This window comes from Paramormyrops kingsleyae, chromosome 17 (genome assembly GCF_048594095.1).
Source record: "Paramormyrops kingsleyae isolate MSU_618 chromosome 17, PKINGS_0.4, whole genome shotgun sequence".
Lineage (NCBI taxonomy): Eukaryota > Metazoa > Chordata > Actinopteri > Osteoglossiformes > Mormyridae > Paramormyrops > Paramormyrops kingsleyae.
In genome coordinates this window covers 10,874,070-10,893,032 of record NC_132813.1, presented here as the reverse complement: position 1 = coordinate 10,893,032, position 18,963 = coordinate 10,874,070, and the positions used below count along the sequence as shown (strand labels likewise).

At 42.7% G+C, this 18,963-nt stretch overlaps 1 protein-coding gene and 2 long non-coding RNA genes across 4 annotated transcripts; 1 reads left to right on the top strand and 2 right to left on the bottom strand.

The window, feature by feature from the left end:
- Nucleotides 1–898: 898 nt before the first annotated feature.
- Nucleotides 899–9,353, bottom strand: bbc3 (BCL2 binding component 3). 2 transcript variants are annotated; one of them, XM_023812077.2, is made up of 5 exons: nucleotides 9,251–9,353; nucleotides 8,115–8,265; nucleotides 5,976–6,243; nucleotides 3,272–3,486; nucleotides 899–1,049 (listed from the first exon to the last, which is right to left on the bottom strand). In XM_023812077.2, exons 2-5 carry the CDS (start codon nucleotides 8,184–8,186, stop codon nucleotides 948–950), a joined length of 657 nt encoding a protein of 218 aa, XP_023667845.1. In that variant the 5' UTR covers nucleotides 8,187–8,265; nucleotides 9,251–9,353; the 3' UTR covers nucleotides 899–947. The 2 variants fall into 2 exon arrangements, with proteins under 2 accessions (XP_023667845.1, XP_072557546.1); XM_072701445.1 differs by lacking the exon at nucleotides 9,251–9,353 and having other exon boundaries at nucleotides 8,115–8,549.
- On the top strand, nucleotides 2,444–13,930 carry LOC140579101 (uncharacterized). The gene is made up of 3 exons (XR_011983306.1): nucleotides 2,444–2,566; nucleotides 2,685–2,752; nucleotides 13,809–13,930. It is a non-coding gene; the product is annotated as an uncharacterized lncRNA (long non-coding RNA).
- Nucleotides 12,946–15,722, bottom strand: LOC111844013 (uncharacterized). Its single transcript, XR_002838292.2, has 3 exons — nucleotides 15,533–15,722; nucleotides 13,268–13,467; nucleotides 12,946–13,124 (listed from the first exon to the last, which is right to left on the bottom strand). It is a non-coding gene; the product is annotated as an uncharacterized lncRNA (long non-coding RNA).
- Nucleotides 15,723–18,963: the final 3,241 nt, after the last annotated feature.

Sequence of the window (18,963 nt, the reverse complement as noted above, 5' to 3'; positions counted from 1 at the left end):
AACAGATCTTAATGCCGGAACAATGACTCCCTGGCTGTGGAGTTGAGTTCGGTACGTAGCCACGCACACGCCAGTCATACGCCATGGGGCCATGTGGATCCAACAATCTCCGAGCGGATTGTCCACCGCGGGTCAAGGTGTCATGTCTTTTGGGGGGGGGGGGGGGCACTAAAAATGTGGCCCAAGTTAAAGGGAGTCTGTAGAAAACTATATCCATCTGAATAATTTTCAGGCAAAGGCAGGGTAGGGGTGACAAACTAATTGCAAATTATATTCTTACACACGGACATACATTTAGAGGCAAATCGGTCTTGACCTGTATCCCTGCCCTAGCAGCCCGGTGTTGGGGACCATCACGGCTCCATGGGACCAACTCGCTGTGGTGCTGTAGCCTGTTACGGGCTACACACACAAAACAAAACAAAACAAAACAAAAAACACAACAGCATAATTTTGCTTGACTTCCCAGGCTGGATCTACAAAGTTCACAGCCTTCCCTGTTATAAAGGAGCACATCTTGAAGGGGGGGGGGGGGGCTGTCAAGCTCCAGAGTGAAAGAAGGCAAAGGCATCGCAGGAGACCGAGCAGAGCCACGCGGCTCAGCACCGGAAAACGGGGCCCGTTCCCATTTCACCGGCTCTGCACGGTCAAGGTCCTCACCCTACAGTTCACTTCGCTCCTCCTAAGACTCCAGAAAACGGTGCGGTCACGGCCAACTAGGCCTCCAGGCTCCACCCCCTACACAAAACGGCCGCAGCCAGGCCAGATGGAAAGCAATGTACAAAATATACAAAGGCGAAACGAAGGGACGACAATAACAGAAACGACATAACCTGATCCCGCAGGTTAGCCCAGCGCTGGCGCTGCCTGTGCTCTCTGGGGGGGGGGGGGGCGAGGGGGGGGGCGGGAGAGGGCGGCGCCAGCGCCCATCTAGCCGTCCTAAGATTTTACGTGCGTCTTCGCTGGTAGAAGGTGCAGAGCGCATTTGTGATGAAGAGAAAGAGTCCTCTGCAGACACCCCTCCAGTTCTGCCATAGCAGGACAGCATTCTGAAAAGAGAGGCGGGCGATATTAGGTTGGAGGTTACATGAAAATAAGAAGTCATCATCCATCCATCCATCCATCCATCCATCCATCCATAGCTGCTTATTGAAGGTATAGTTGCAGTGAGCCTAACCTATCCCAGTAAGCAGGTATTATACACCAGAGGATCACCCTGGACAGGACATTGACTGGGGCCTCGGCAGTCGGTGACCTGATTAGGACCCTCCTGCAATGCAGTTCATTTATCGCGACTAAAGAGCCCCAAAAATTGTGATAGCGGCCACCATGCAGTCAGGAGCCTGGAAGTATCCGGCATAACAGCAGCCGACGAAGACAAGAGACTTAGTGTCACTACATAGTGGGTTATTCAATGTTTATTTTTTATATGGCCTGTGGTGGTACACTGGTTAGCACTCACTCCTCTGGGACCAGGGTTCGAGTTTCTGCCATGTGTGTGAGTTTGCATGCTCTCCCCATGTGTCGTGGGGTTTCCTGTGGCTACTCCGGTTTCCCCCCACGGTCCAAAAACATGCTGAGACTAACTGGAGTTATCAAACTGTGTGTGTGGTCTATGGCGGGTTGCCCCCCCCCCCCGTCCTTGTTTGTTCCTTGCTCCCCCGCTACCCTGAATAGGACACGCAGTTACAGACGATGGATGGATGGATGGATGGATGGATATGGCCTATTGTCGAACACGGCCTTGATAAATCAAGGTAACCTCAATCCAGCGATAACCAGGAGAAAACTAAGTGGTACAGTTATAATGCTCCGTGAATATAACACTCACTATTATATAGGTAGCTTCCTGGAGTCAGTCTTGCATTCCAAAATCAGAATACATATTTTACACATACAGAGGACCAGCAGATACTATGATAGTTAGGACAAAAAACCTAAGGTAAAATAGTTGTTTTGGAAGAAAAGAGCAATAACTAAACAACAAACATTAAGCAGGTACTTCGATCGATCTTCCATCCGAAAGAATTGACCAAAGATTCACAAAATGCTGTGATTGTATTCTATAGGTTATCGATGTACCAGGATGAATTTAAATACCACTGTTTTAACAATGGACTGACAAGTAACGGCATTTGACATTAGCTAATTGTGGGACAGAATAAAGACCGTGCATTGCCTATGCAAGCATAATATGCGCGCAACATGAAGGCCCCGCAGTTGAGGACGTAAGGAGAGACCAGCCAGCCAGAGCAGAGAGCTTCCCAGTACGGGCAGGTGTGTCTGTGCTGTGCTCTATGTCACAGAGCAGGCCTGGGCGTTGGGATAGGAGGGCGACCGTACATCAACTGCCTCTATGAGTCAAGCTCTAAAAATAACACAGAGCCTCACCATTAGACAGAAAGTGGAGAAGGGGAGAGAAAGGGGGGGGGGGGTTGCGTTAAGGGAACAGACAGGATCAAGACACAAGCTGGCAGCCCAAATGGGAAAGAATAAAGGAGGGAAAAAGGAGAGCAAACTGATACAGTCAGTGCTGGACAGAATGTGGTGAAGTGAAGAGGAGGAGGTCTGTGTTTTGTGCTTCCAGCCCCCGCAGCGTTTCTGTTGCAGTCACAACCAAAGAGATACGGCTGACACCTCCATAATAAAAAAGATCAACGATCGTCTCTCCTTCTTTATTCAAGGGATCACTGGGCCGTGTGTCATCAACAGGTCCAGGCAACTTAAGATTCACTGTGGTCAAAGTCTTGAGGTAAGCAGATAAAGCAAGGGAGCGAAGATGGGTATTTTGTAACTTTTCGTTCGAGCCTTAAGACTAATATTCACAACTTGATTTCGTTCGTTTCGCCGCTTTTTTTTTTCTGAATGAGCTGCGCGTGGTGTGAATGCATCGCTGCCCCATCTTCATGGCTCTGCGCGCGCGAGTGGAAGCGCTGCAGCGCGCCGTCAGTCGACACGGTGGCAGGAGCGCGTGAGAATGAAACGGTGATGTCAGTCGTGTTTGTCTGGCAGGGTGGGGGGAGGGGGAGATTAGCCTGTGTTTACTGCGTCGGCTGCCAACAGCGGTCCTCACACGGTGCAGCGGAGAAGGGAATAAAAAAGAGAAAGAGACAGGAAAAAGGAGAGGACAGGCTAGAATGGGGGGGGGGGGGGCTTTGTGTTCATCCAAAATTGGAAAGATCGTTTCAGTCACATGTTCTTAGAAATCATGCACCGCATCGCGTAGTGACACCAGCAAGGCGGATGACATGGTGTGAACTGCAACGCTTACCCGTCTTTGCAGGAACGTGGCATTTATCTCGTCCCCTATGATCCTTAGCCGGTGAGCCACTCTCTCTGAAACCTCATCTTCCGATTGTGGTGCTCCACCAGGGGGGCTGTTCTCCTGGGCGTCCCCTAGAGGGCGCTGACTTCGGCCATGCGGGGCTTCCTGTCTGTCACCGGCTCTCATTATGCTGGGTCCATTCCCTCCCGCTTGGAGTGAGTCTTGGCAAAACAAAGAGAGAAGCCATTACTCTAAACAAACAACAAAAAACTACAACTTGCCCGCAAAAAACTTGTGATATCTGACAAATCGCAAGTTCTCCATTATCAACAGCGACTTAGAAAGGGTCACAGTGCATTTTGTTTGATTACATTTGGTGCTTAATTGAAACAGATCACCATCAACAGGCCTAAAGTACAAGTCTGCACACCAAAACACCAAAGGCTACATCCCCCATGGCAGGTGACTCCTGCTGATTCTTAAGCGACTAAGGAAGATACCACGGCTGCCCGCACTGTCTCTAACCTATTTAACAGTGCACTACTTATTGAGCCGGATTGGCTACTTAACAAGCCTGAATCGCCGTTTATCCGACTCGCTCCACTTCCGAAAAAAAAAAAACCCTCACGGCACAACAGACGGAGTCTTAAAACCGAGTTTCAAATCTCGAGCTGCCAGAAGCTTTCTTCTCTGATTACTGTCGTTATTGTCATAAACCTTTTTCCCTTTAAAGTTAGATGGTAATCTTTTAATCTGCTTAATAAGCCTAGAAGGCTAGCGGAGTTTCATCGCTAGTGTTATGGCCATGCACTTTTGGTGGTGGAAAAAAAAAAAAGACAACCCAAATCGTTGTGAACACTTTTTAGGTTATTTTCTGAAAAGAAAACTGATAATCAAGATCAAAATAAAATAGCTGCAATAAACACTGTCTTATCTGGATGCAGTGACTATTGGCCTCTCGCTAATTTGACGAATAAAATACAACCAAAGGACTTGATATATTAAGGAAATCCAGTTTATTTACTACCAGAAAATTTTACAGTCTGACTCTTCAAAACCAGTTCATTAAGAAAGTTTATGAAACCACAATGGCTTTAAGACACGCTTATCCCAAAGCTGCTGGCGATTCAGAAGCTAGAACAGGAGGGAAAACAGAGGAGTACTGGCTTGTTGCCAGGGTAACTGTAGCCCAGCGCCGCCTGAAACCGAAATCAGCCATTGGCTGAGTAAAACAGTGACCAGCTGGGATAGGTTAGTCTAGGCGATGTGGGGGAGGGATCAATCAGTTTGGAAGAGCTATCAAAGGCAGGGAACCAAGGGGTAGAAGGAAGACGGAAAGCAGGAAGAATCGTAAAAACATGGTAGGTAGCAAAGAGGAAAACAGTAAATGAGAAGCGATGAAAGAGAAGAAAGGAAGAAATTGGAGCAGATTGAGCATCTCAAAGCAGCCATATAAGAAAACCATGTGTTCTCTATGGGATGTTGTAGACAGAGACAAGTCTTGACATGCCCAGATCATAGCTCTTCAATGGCTGCCACAGAAGGAGGCAAAATCTGAGCTCTGGACACTGCAGAGTCTTAGTAAACACTCGCACCATTCCTCATTCAGCTGTCTAAGGACTGCTTTGGGGTGGCGTCTCCCAGCCCAAACAGCAAACACCCCCCTTCCCTTGACATGCACATCAGAGTCCCAGTGCAAATGGCCTTTGCCTCCCATGGTCAATCAGTAAGCCCACATAGGCACACCTACACACTCCACATACCATGTTATTCTTGCATCTATTTGCCAACACGTTGGCAGTCCAGCTGTCTTCATCAAGGAGGTTCCATAATGCTCAGATACAAGCATGTAACCCGCCAACAGCTGAACTCATGAAAATAACAGCATGACACTATAATACTGTTAAAAACTAGCACGTGGTACAATATCTGTATATATATATTCATCTATGCCACTACCCACGTCATATGTGCAATATGTGTAATTGTATGCACAGATTTTTCATAATTTCTTTCTTATGTATTTCTATTTTGTTATAGTGTCTTTTGGTTTGTCTTTTTCGACTGCCATTCAAGTTAAGTTAAGTGTGGGATCACTAAAGCCTTATCTTATCTAACAGTCAATATCACACAATAGCTGCATATCTAAAGCAGCACTATACAAAGCAATTCTGCATGCTTGTTGATCACAAATGTAGTCAAATGAGCTTTTAAGCGAAATTTATGCTTGATATGTATATAAGGGCCTATTGCAGGTTTGCTTCAAAACCCTAACACAGCTAGCTTATATATCAAATTGCTGGTAGTGAACTGCAGGAATAAAACAGCACAGCGATTAGAGTGTCACAGCAGATTCGAATCTGCATTCCTTTTTCCCTATTTTGTGACATTTTTTAAGCAGTATTTCATTTCATAATCCTGTTCTACGTACACTGCACTGCCTACCGCTGCATGAATTTCCAAGGACTGTAAGGCAATAAGGCATCGTAGTCCAGGCTACCGCAGCAACATATTCAAAAGCTGCGATGTGAAGCCTTGGGGCTTATCCAATAAACTATTTTACATTTAATCCTGCAAAATGAAATCCTATTGGTTCTGAATCTGACCCGTTAGTCCAGCTCTCTACTCTCAACGCCCAATCGTGCATTTTCTCACACCCAATTTTCTCCCTGGATATACTGATCTAATATCCCATCGACAAGCGCCTTACCTGTCCTCTGAGGGATTACGCTGTCTGTGATGTCCGAGGGGGACGTACTGGCCATAGGTTCCTGTGGTGGACAAACCGGTGCGGGGGTGGAGGGGGTGGTCCTGACGCGCCATTGGCAGCAAGGTCGGCGGCCTGGCTGCAGGCAGTGGAGGCTGCATGTGAGCCAGGCCTCTGGCTGCAGAGCCTCCATGCGGCACCTCTGAGGACCCCCTTGCTGACTGTCGTCTCTGCCTCCGTTGGTCTGGGCCCGAGCCATACCAGGTTTAGACTGCGGAGAAAGCAGACATACACTGTAAATATCAATGCACGCTCAACCATGCATACAGGGACTTCCTCCGTAAATCTGACCAGGTGCACATTTTATAATGCGAGACAGAATTAAATGCGACGCAGGGAAAAAGTTGCGGGGTGTCTCCGCCTGGCGAACGCCGAAGGAACGTGGCGTTGTTTGGTCGCACCTAAGCGAAGGTGAATTTTAATATCTATTTTATATTGTAACTACTGCTCAGCATATATAAACAATCTCCCAGGGAATATCCAACTGCAGCTAATTGATTTCCTCTGCATTTTATAATATAAAGGAACGATTTATTTTGTTATTCATTAATTTATTAGTTATCAAGGGGGCACATTATTGAATATTAATGAAAATTTTCAAAATTTTAAATAACATTTCATTTATAGGGTGGCACAATAGCTCAGTGAATAGCATTGTTGCCTCATAATTCCAGGGTGTTTTGCAATGAACTAGAGTCCCATCCAGCGTGAACCCCAGCCTTGTGCCCTATGCTGCCTGGAATGGACTCCAGGTTCCCTCCCCCCGGCTGCTCCCCCCGTGACCCTGACTATGATAAGGGGGTGGGGGTAGGTGGGTATAAGTTTGATCCAGCGTGTTATATTATCCCTGGCCGCTAGATGGCGGCAAAGGGCGCCCTCGTGTGCTGCGAACTGTTTGTAAACAAATCGGTAGCAGAAGTGAAGCGCCTCGCACGCAGACGTTTAACCAGGAAACACAATAACAAGCTTCACAGACGGAATGCCTACTTCTCATATTTTAACCCTGATAAAACCGGTAAACTGCAGCTATTTATTCCTTTTGCATAAATATGTTTTAAAAATTAGGAAAAACACTACACATTACTGTAAAATTAAGTTAATGTAATTTTTAACGCGTTATGGAAAATCTTTGAGGCTGGAAATTTAGTAACATTCTGTTCTTTGGAGGTGCAGAAGACTGCGGTACCCTTGAATCCTAAAAAAAACGTGATGTTTTTTTCATACGTCGGAACTTGTGCAAACCACAAAAAAATGGTCTGTTGTCTTGCCCACGACAATGGCTAACGCTTTTGTCAAGTTTGTGGATTATAATGACCTTCTAACGTGTGGTTTCTACTCTTAATGGGGTTAAATGTACCATGCTACTACTGCAATGGTTTCCATGTTGGAAAATGTCACAAAAATACCGCAAGTTATAAAATATACTCTGCTATAAAGAAATGTATTACTATGAAAACTGAAATGCACTAAACGGCCTTAGAATCGAACGATCAATAGTATCGCCTACGTAATCAAGACTCATCATACACAGCATAAGACAAGTAACAGGCAATAAACTAAATGGATTTCATAAATATGAAACTATAAACACATGATAAGGTTTATGCCCCAAAACCGAATCAAAGGTATCTTATTCAAAGGTATGAAAACCGTATTTACGCCGTGACACTTCTGTGGTCATTCAGCCGGGCTGAATGTCGAAGCCTGCGGAGCTCCGTAATTCAAACTAATGATACGGCTTCCGACAATGAAAATGCATTTTGACGTAGTTATGAGAAGAGACAAGCAGCGTCTCCGAGTCCCATCGAACACAATCTGCAGTCAGTTTGAGCCAAATCAATAAAGAGAGAGTACACTCGACGCCGGACGGCACCAGCACAAGTGATTCATTATTTCAGATCCAGCAAACTCAGAATAAGATCGGACAAGGCATCGAACAGTACCAAATTAATGCAGAGCTACTACAATTAGTTGACTTATTAGATAAGTGCCAAAAGTGAAATTGACATTGTTGGCGATCGATTGCTTCCAGATGCATTATAATACAATTGTTGGCCGTGACAATTTCAAGCTTGCACTTACTTGACTTTCTTGTCGCTTCGTAATCACCGGCTGGCAGTAAATGCTCAAGCGATGTCGGTTCCTATTTGTCATCAGAAGACGCCTCGTCGCAGGCTCAGTGCCCTCGCTCGCCGAAAGCCTGCCCGCGTGTCATCCCGCCAACTTATTGTTACTGTAAAAATATGGCAGCGGCCAAAGCAAATGATGTCATGAGCGCTCGCATAAAACGCTGAACACGGAGGGAGGGGAAGAGAGGGAAAAAAACGCTAGTTTTTCTCCAGAGTCACAGAAGTGTGCGATCCTGCAGCAGATTACAAAGAAGAATGCAGCACACTTGCGCCCTGCTCGGCTTTCACTCCCGCGGCTGGGAGTCGTACGCCACGCCCTCCTCCTGTCTGACAACAAGTCCTGACATGCACTTCGGCGAGTGACGACGGGGCGACCCTGCGCTCCAACTGTCCGCCAGACAGGAGGGCTGCGCTCCCACACTGCGCCCTTCCTCCTCCCCCGATATTACTCTTGGAACCCGCGGTGCAGCGCAGCCTGGTGTGTAAACATCAGCTCTTACGCTACTGCGAGTGTTTCTGTCTAATATTAATCCCAACATGTCAACGATCGCCGCGCATTACCATACACTTTAACGACAAAATGAAATACGCATTATGGTCAGCGGTTAATGCATTGTTAACTAAGCGTGAAAAAGGTACGTTTGCACTGACACAGTAATAAGATGTTGCATTGACGAAAAGTTATTATTCGTCAGTGCAGCACATGCATCAAATTGCCTGCTGCCCTTCGGTGTTGTGCTTGTAAAAAGTTACTCGTGTTATAAGTTTTTGTGTTTGTACATTTAAGACGGTAAAAGACGTATAGTTTGTTTTTAAAAAGTCATTGATTTTCTATTTTTCATAGACCACACTCCAGCCACAAAAACCCATATGAAAGGCATATTTTATATATACCAGTCGTGTTTAATTTCCGTGTGCATGTGACGTTATATAATTAATTATCATTTTATTACTTAAACGGGTATACTTATACATATTCTGAATTTCGACAAACACACTATGATTAATCTTTTATTTAACATATATCTGGTGACAGAACACTATTACATCTGATAAAATTTAGGAGTTACCAAATCTGCAAGAACCTACCTGATCGGTTATTATAGTAAACTTTCTATACACATACATGGCATTGTAATGCATCTAGGTTTAGTTTAATGCAATTCAGTTGCAAGTGCTAGTTATTCATTTTGCCACTGGGAATTTTTTGGTGTCTGATTGACCTTTGCACTGCAGCACGTGACTCTCTCTGTTGTGGTCACAGATGTCTCTTGTTTTGCGGCTTTTGTTTCCCTGCCTAATCAGATGGAAGTGACAGCTTATCGAGGAAACCCTGGACAATTGGCGATGTCTTCTATTTAAGTGGGAAATCCCCGCTCGTGTACATGCCTGGGCGAGTATCTGATCGTGTTGGCCTACCTATAAAATAGTATACACACTCTGACTAGTTACTATGAAGGTTTCACCGAAACTGCGCGTAGCCCATGGTGTTGTTATTCTGTAATATATGACAACCCAAACCAATAAATTAAATTACAGAGAATTTCCCTTTTTAATTATGTATATGTTTGACACATTAATTATACTTGTTTAGTTAAAAATGGTAAATGTGTTTTTTAAATGTTTGAGCCTGATTATTAAAAAAAAAAAAAATAATAGAGCGACGCCCGGATTCAGCACTGTAATTTCACCTGAGCACACCTGAGAACTGCTCAGTGATGTGCTGGTGGTACCGCTTTCAGTCAGAGCAGTCACCAAATCCAGCTACATGGGTCCAGCCAGTGGTGATGTCACCCATTGGTCATGTGACATGAAGTGTGCCCTGCATTGTTTGCGCACTCAACAAGTGAAAACACAAAGGGCCATATAACATAACGCCTACTTTCTTGACAAGGCACTGCTCAGCGTTATGAACAGGCCGTCTCCACCTATTATCCTTTCTCTCTCCTAATTCCCTAACACTTTCAGTGGTGCTCATCTCTAGGCCAGGGGTCCTCTAGCAGAAGGTATTTTTATTTTGGCCTGAAGACCAAATCAGTTGTATCTGAGCAGTTCTTATGAGATACATCATGGCATTTCTGGATTGTTTGTACAGTTAAAAAGCATTTTTTGTGTATTTGTGCATATAATGATATGGTATTTACCTTGTTATACCAAACCGTTATGTACGCATTATTAGGTGGTGCAGTTGGGTTGTACTTTGGTTTCATACCTATCTGGCTAAAAGTATGTGGACACCCCTTAGAGGAATTTCCTAATGAAGCCACACCCATTCCTACCACCGGTGTATAATTAAGCGTACAGTCACACAATCTCCTGCAATGAACTTCAGCAGCAGATTGGGAAGTTATACAGAAGAAGTTCACGGACTTTCCACTCCACACCATCATAGGGTTCCATCCTTCTAGATGAGTCAGTTTGCCCCGTTTCTGCTCTGCTAGAGCTGTCATCTGCAAGTGAAGCAATTGTAAAGATCGTAGGCCACACAATTCCACAGAAACACACCTGATGACCCAACATCAATACTCAACCTGAATGGCAGCAAATCCCACCAGTAATGTTTCAGCATCTAAAGGAAAGCCTTCCCAGAAGAGTAGAGGCTATTAAAGGAGCAATAGGCCGACCAACTTCATATTAATATCCTTGGTATTGGAATGAGATGTTGGATAAGCTGGTGTCCACATACTTTTAGCCATTAAGGGCCCTTCCAAGGTTTTGTACTCAAAACCTGTGCCTAGCACTTTGTGTATGGAGTTTCCTCCTATCTGTACAGGTTTCCTCTAGGTCAGTGTTTCCCAACCCGGTCCTACCGGACCCCCAGCCGGTCCACATTTTTGCTCCCTCCCAGCTCCCAGCAGGTGGACTCTCTGGGGGTCCCTGAGGCCCAGGCTGGGAAATACTGCACTGGGTTTTCTAATTCCTCCTCACATTCCAAAGACATGCAGTGTAGGTGGACTGAGGGGGCACCGCCTCTCGGCAGGGCACACGCACACCCGTCACAAAACAACAACTCCAGTTCATCCCAACTGGTCTTCGGACTGTGAGGGGAAACTGGAGGACCTTAGAGGGAACCCCACGAGGGCCTGAAGACAAACATGCAATCTTCATACACTGGTCTCCAGAGGTGGTAGGTAACCATTCTATCCACTATAGCACTATTTTGTGAATGTTCCCAAACATATATACATCAAGTTTACAGCAAAAACAGTTTCTGCTTAGAAAAACAGTGCATTTTTATATTACACGGAATGTGCATCATCAATGGGCATACACCCATTATGTCAAAAAGCACATTTCACATAGTGCTATGAGTTTACTCATAAATGGAAAAAATATTTTTATATCACATGTATTTTCCTATATGGGTGGTGCGATGGCTCAGTGGGCAGCATTGTTGCACCATAGCTGCAGGGTTGGTGGTTCAAGTTGCATCTGCTTTGCATCTCCACATGTTGCATTTGCTCTGAAGACTTCGCTTCTCTTGTACATTTCAAAGGCATGCAGTTAAGCTAATTAGCATTTGTAAATTACCCATGAAATTTGACTGATCCAAGAAGATCTTCTTCCTGTTGTTTTTTTGGCAAGGTTTTCCATTGTTGTTTGTCTTTTTTTTCTCGGCTAGAATTATCCATCAATTGTTGTTGGTACCCACAGCAATCAAAAGGGTTAAGTGAGCCCTAAACCATTAAATAATTGCTGTATACAAACGCCAAGATACACAACAGATCTCCGTGACCAGGTTTTGGCACCATTCCTCAGGGGAAATTGTAGAACAGTTAATCTTGAGGTCAGGTGTGCTTTGAGGAGCCACGAGTGAGCGATAGCAACAGAAGACCAGGGGCCTGTACTACGAAGCAGGGTTACTGGCTTATCGGGGTAACTTGTCAGATTTAAGGTAGTCCGGGAAAAATGTAAGTGAACGAAGTCCATTTAAATTGTGGTACCTTAAATCCGACAAGTTACCCCAATAAGCCAGTAACCCCGCTTCGTAGTACAGGCTACTGGTTTGTAGACTGGATATGTGTAGCCAGTGTGCAGACAGCAGGGCTCCTACAAATGATTAGCTTTGACCCCCACTTAAATTGTCACGATGACATCATCCATGGCCAGCCCTCCACCTACAGTCTTCTACTCCTGAAAGAAACCACTGCCTATGTTATTTTCTCCTACTGCTCCCAAATGGGGTTTCTTTGCTACTAACTAATTTTCTGCTCGACAGCCACTATCATAAGGGACTTAGGTGGTGTAGAGTACACAGCTGCCTTTTCTGGTTAAATAATGGGAAAGTGGTGACAGGCAGGCCACAGCGAACAATCAGCATGGTGACACGCCGCAGAAGGGCGTGGCGTTGGTTGAGCCCTCTTTTTTGGCTGAATAGCACCACAGAAAAACAGAGCACATGCCGTCTTATCATGGCGCATAAGTACTGGAAGCCTGGTAATGATTGTATCTTCGAAAGAAGGATATACAAGTTTTCCACTGGAGCACTTTCATAACAAAAAAAAAAAACTCATGTTTTATTGACATCAGATCACATGATTACAACCGATGCATACTAGTAGATTTACACTAAGATAATGAACATTAAACTGGAATCTATTTTACATGGTATATGTTCAAGTTTCAAAACAGAAATGAATTGTGGGACACAAAATTACAACTTCTTTTCGGTGAGATAAATATATATCGTATAAGATTTATTAATATCTCCCCATATTTTCCTTTCCTTAACATGAACTTCAAAACAATTAGTTATGAATTATATATATATATATATAATATATATATAACTTCATTTATTGGAAACATGAACTGGTTTTTAAGATCAGCATCAAATTTGCAACTGACATTTCTGGGGCCAGTCATTAACCTCAAACTTCCTTTTCCGATTGCTTCTTTTTTTTTTTCCCTCCGCAGTTTTGATACAGGAAGATTGTGGTTTATTTATGTTGTAAGATGAAGCCTGGAAGATAAAATACTTCATGATAGCATGAGGTCACTCGATCAGAAAGTGAGAGGACGATCTTATAGAACGTGACAGGCTCTACTTGCAGGTTTATTTACTAAGTAGCTGCTGAAGAGGCATGTGTTTGAGCAGTCAATTACCTCATTACTGTGCTCGGTAGGCCAGGCTATGTGGCTGCCAGCCAAAAGACGAGTGTTGGGGAATGAGCCATGGCAATGGGGCTGGCTGTTCCCATGGTACTCGCACGTGATTCTTCTCAACTAACCAACTAACAATGCCTTGTTTTCATCGGGATGTTGTCCACTTCACAAATAAAATGCATCTCCACTGGCTCTTTGCCCTAAAGTGCAGCACAGCAGAAAAAGGCACGGCATCGTAATGATTATTTAAAAATGCCTCTTTAACGTCATTTAAATTAAACTGAATAAAATGTTACATTCTCCAAGCAAAATGAGAGTTATTTTTTTCTGTTCTTTGCCTACTTTACAAGTTGTAGTATCATAAGGATTTTTAAAAGCTTTGGGGATCATTGTCATTATGATTTAATACAAACTACTATAAATACTGTATATTCAGTCGGTTTGAGTGCGCAGCACTATGCCATATTGGCTCAGGGCTTTCTATGTATGTCCTGAAAACCCATCTATTCATCCATGTTCTATACACACTTGTCCTATTCAGGGTCATGCAGATCTGGAGCCTGTCCCAGAAGCTATGGACACAAGGGTAGTACATCAGCCCATTGCAGGGTATACTCACACCTGTGGGGGGGGGGACCAGAGTACCCAGAGGAAAGGAAGATAGGAAGATAGGAAGAACATGCAAACTCCACACACAGTGCTGTAGCAGAGACTCGAACCCTGATCCCAGAGGTATGAAGCAACATTGCTAACAACCACACCACCAGATTGCCTTGCCCAGGAAATCTACTGAGGACATGCATGCCTTGTGCCCGGTGCTTCTTGGGACGGATTCTGTACTTTTTTGAAACCTCTACTGGATAAGCACTGTAACTTTGTACTAACATGGAGAATTCTCGTCTTATAATCAACATTTAGAAAAATGCATTTTGTGTCTTTATGTTTTATGCGGCTATATAAGGTATGCAGTACTCTCCCATGAGAAACCAAAACCAGGTCACGCCTGACTGGTGGCAGTGAATAACACACTTGTGACCATCCCATAATATTTCTGTAGCGTTCAAATATACCAGCTGAGAATGTCATGGTGTAGATACCGTCAGTGTCGTGGCCATCAAATCAGTAGACTACCACACTCGAGGCATAATTGTTTGGACAGGTTCCATTCTCTTTTGAGAACACGGTGAAATGATTCATTAACTGTATAATGATTCACCACATCTGTAAGCTGACGTGTCTTAATCACTGAGGCTCATGCTAAAAATAGCCCATGCATCACCCTCCCTTAATGTCACTGGTATATCGTAACACATTTATAATTATTCACCAAACCTTTTTCTTCATTACCAAGTCATTTGCTTAATCAGCATATCTTGGTCCAATGAGTTTGTTATAATAATTATCCTTCTGTAAATGTATTTTTTATTATTGATATGGAATGAATTTACATTTAAAATTCTAGACTTTGTATTCCAGGATAGATAATGTATTTGATCTAGAAAATGTGAATAGATGATCTACTTTTCTGGTTATTGTGCTGGATTGTCTGTATATTGTATTGTTTTTGTATTATATTGTATTGTCTATGCACTGTACTATATAAAAATTGCGTAATGTGTAAAAGCGAAAATGTCCTCTGACATCACCCCTCAAGCTATGCAGACCTAAAAAGCGGGTCTTGATATTTTAACGAGAGCTAGTAGGAAATCCCCAAAAACTATTTACAAATAGTTTAAAGACGGCTGGCTGACTGAATGGATAGTCAGAATTTGACAGTAACCTGATTAATTTTGTGTATAAAACAATATTTTGAAAGAAGCTAGTATTTCTACCCAAAGCGGCGTAATATGTTTTCCCGTTTCAGGTTGAGGGAAGCAAACACAGTTGTAGGTATTTTTAAATGTTGGTATTTTTACATGACAGTCTTTACACCTATATACAGATGGGTATTTCTACTGAAATTTAAAGTGCCCATGGATATTACTGGTATTGTGACTAATAATCCTGCAGTAACCAGATTGGAAGCACAATCAGAACGATACAATGACACAACAAAAAAAGTCAGTCTAGAGCTGTCATGGCTCACTGGTTAGAAGCAGTGCTCTGTAATTTAATATACATTTAAATACACACACGTCAGTTTCACCTGAACATTGTCATTTGAGATTATTCTTTTATGATGAGGTTTCAGATAAAATAATCTCAACATGCATTTTACATTTGGCTGACATATTGCAACCACCATGACTGAAATATTTTTCCTACCTGAATACGTGATAGTAACATTGCCATAGTTAATCTTTATATCGCAGCTTTGCATTTGCCCCTCCTTTGCGATTGTCCCAAAGGCATTTGGGGTGTTTCTCAGTACCAAGAATGCAAAGATCGTACTTGTGGTCTTGGTAAGAGTAGTCTTGCTAACTTGCCTCCCAGGAACAAACTTGGGATGCAATGAATCATGGGATTGGTGTTGTTTGATGGATGCAATGAATCATGGGATTGGTGTTGTTTGATGGACGCAATGAATCATGGGATTGGTGTTGTTTGATGGATGCAATGATGTATCTTTGATATTACAAGGCGAAGCATGAAGGACATCCAGGGATTTGTACCATACTCATGAACTTCAGTACTTAGTATTAGAACTGGTCTTCAGCAATGGAAGATGACATAAAACAGGTACAAGAGAACAAACACCCTTAGACTAAGTTTCTTTATTTGATTGTTTTGATTTAGGTCAGAATTATTATTCTTAATCTTTATCAAAGCAGACAACACCAGTTGCCTAATTAAAGATACTTTTATTCTTTGTGCACTGACTGCATCTATTAATATCATATTCAGTCCCTGTAGTAATAAATTCTGCTTTGACTTATACAAATTATCCCTACTAGAAATTATAACCAAATAATTTAATCTTCATCATAACTGTGCTTTGATTGATTCACTGTTAGAGAATGTGGAAAAAATAAGCTACATTATCACAAAAAAGTCACTTAAGGTTTGGAAGAAACACTGCAAAAACAATTTCCATCAAGATATGATTCATCTCTGAATAGACACATGACCGTGTAATAGATTCAAGCTAATGAGCGACACACTTTACTCAACTACAAAGCACATGCCACCCAGGAAGTTGATGCTTTTAGCCAGCCTGACAGTACAGGTTAGGCGTATTCAAATCATGGTCCTCACAATGCAGAGCCCTGCTGATTTTCCAGCTTTCCTTTACGTGTCAGCCAGGTGTGAAGCCTCTGTGGCCAATCAGAGCCAGTAATTATTAAACTAACTACCTGGGAGAACTGAAAACAAGGCCTGGATTTGGAATTGAGGGCCAGATTTAAAGAGTCCTGGTATTGGTTCTAGAAAATCATTTAAATATTCAGTGATTCCTTCACTTCAGCTAAGATTTTAGTGTTCTGTAATCCACTCGGTATCCATTATACCGAGATTCCTTAGACCAGGGGTGGCCAATCTTATTCTCAAAGGGCCGGTGTGTATGCAGGTTTTTGGGATAACCTGTAGGTCAGCTGTTCAAACCCAGGTGTGAGGACTCTTCAGGCAATCAGTCCTCTAATTAGTAATATAATTAGGGAGTTGCAGCGAAAACCCACAAACACACCGGCCCTTTGCGGATAAGATCGCCCACCCCTGCCCTAGAACACCTGGGGCTAAGGGCCTTGCTCAAGGGCTCATCATCCCTCTGCCAGCCGTGGCATTTTAAGAAAATTTGAGTAAATGACTCATTTTAAGCAAATTTTAGAGTCCTAACTACCAGAGCCACCTTGTGAATCTTCCTCTTTTATGGAGGATAATCAACAATCACTTTATATCTATGTTGTTCTCTGCCTTGCCCATATCGTCTTCCCAAACAACATTTGTAAATTCTTTTATGTGCTTCTTTCTTAAAGAGGGTGCTCTGGATGGCATGTTTTAAAAATTACTACATGAATATTGGCCATGATATTTATAAACAATCAAAGAATATGCAATACATTGGACGATTAAATAAGTTACTGGAATAAAGTTCTGAAGTCTCCAAAACTGGAAGTGTTTGCACAATTTTGCCGCTAGTGTATATATAATAATTATCAATATGGATCAAAATGAAAAATATATCACGATAAAAAATATTTTGCTCTGTCACCCAGCTCTTATACACAAACTCACACATACACAAACACAGATGCATGCATGTCTGTATTCATATCTTTGTGAACCTCGTCCATTCATTTCTATGGTCAAAACTCTAATCCCAACTATGACAACCTTAATCCCTATCAGCCCTAACCTTAACCACAAGTAACCAAACAAAATGCAAGACTTTTGGCTATTTTAGATTTTTGATTGCAGCAATAAATAAAATTTAGTTTTCCCTTATGGGGACTGACAAAATATACCCCTACAATTTAATATATATAAAACCATACACACACTATGGGCAATTTAGAGGTACCAGTTAGCCTAGCGACATGTGTCTGGACACTGGGAGGTAACTTGTGTAAACAGAGAGAAATGTTTAGAGGCAAGATTGAAACCTAGGACGTATAAGCCACTATTCCACTCACTTCTGCTTCCTCCATAGCTAACACAACCCTTAAAATCACAAGTCTCACATACAACTCACTTCTTAAAAAGTGAAGTCTTTCACTGATTACTTCCCCTCATTATAAACGAGTCTAGGTAGCATTAAACTGCAGGTGTAGATGCCATCACAAGATTTTTGTTGATTTGTTGTGACTCGATTACTAAAAGTCACTTTAGTGACGTGATTTGAACACAGAAAGAGTTCTTAAACTGGTATGTGTTCTTTTGTGTATACTGATCGTTGCATCACTTACCAGAAGGAAACATTTTAAGTTTCCTTTTAAAATAACCTGCTTTGGTGAACAATACACATTCTCTATCTTGTCGTTCCTGAGAGCTCCATAGTTTGTAACTGTACATAGTTTTTGTCTGACATAAGTGCAAAGCCACAATGTCTGTGACTCAATCCTGCAAATTTTACAGCATAACAAAACTCTACACCAGGGGACTTTCTAGCTACTGAGAAAATCAGAGGCTACGTCAAGTTCACTTGGGGCTTGACTTTTTTTGTTTTTGAAGGAAGATTGGCATCTGAGCTAAAATTCTCGTAAAATATAGCCCCAAATAATCGGATCTAATGACACCCACGCTCTCTACCCAACAACTAGCCCATATTATAATTGCCTTTCAGATCATCCATAAGGTCACATATCACTTGTCTCCTCCCAGTGTTGAAATTCCTCTCTTCCTGGTTCCCCTCTACTACTAATGTTCCTACTCAGGTACATCTTAATTCAATATCCTGGTGCTGGAAAACAGGGTCCCTAAGTCAACATAGCATCTTACTTTACAAACATAACTAGAAAAGCGATGTTCTCATTAAAATATTACATTGTGTTAGATTTAAAGAGCAAAAAACGGTGTTAGCTAAGTTTTTTTAGTTCAGTTAAAATAACGTGTTCTGGCAGTTAGGAAGCAAGAAGCAAGAAAGGAAAGAATGAAGGAACCAAGGGAGGAAGTAAGAAAGGATCAGTTAGGGTCAGTAAGGGTCACCTGGATCGGGGCAGAGCACCGGCTGTCATGTAAGTGAGCCTGACTTGGTTGCTTGGGCTGTCACAACAATTAGGTCATCCCTATGCCTGTGTTTACACAACTGGAGAGGTAACTGT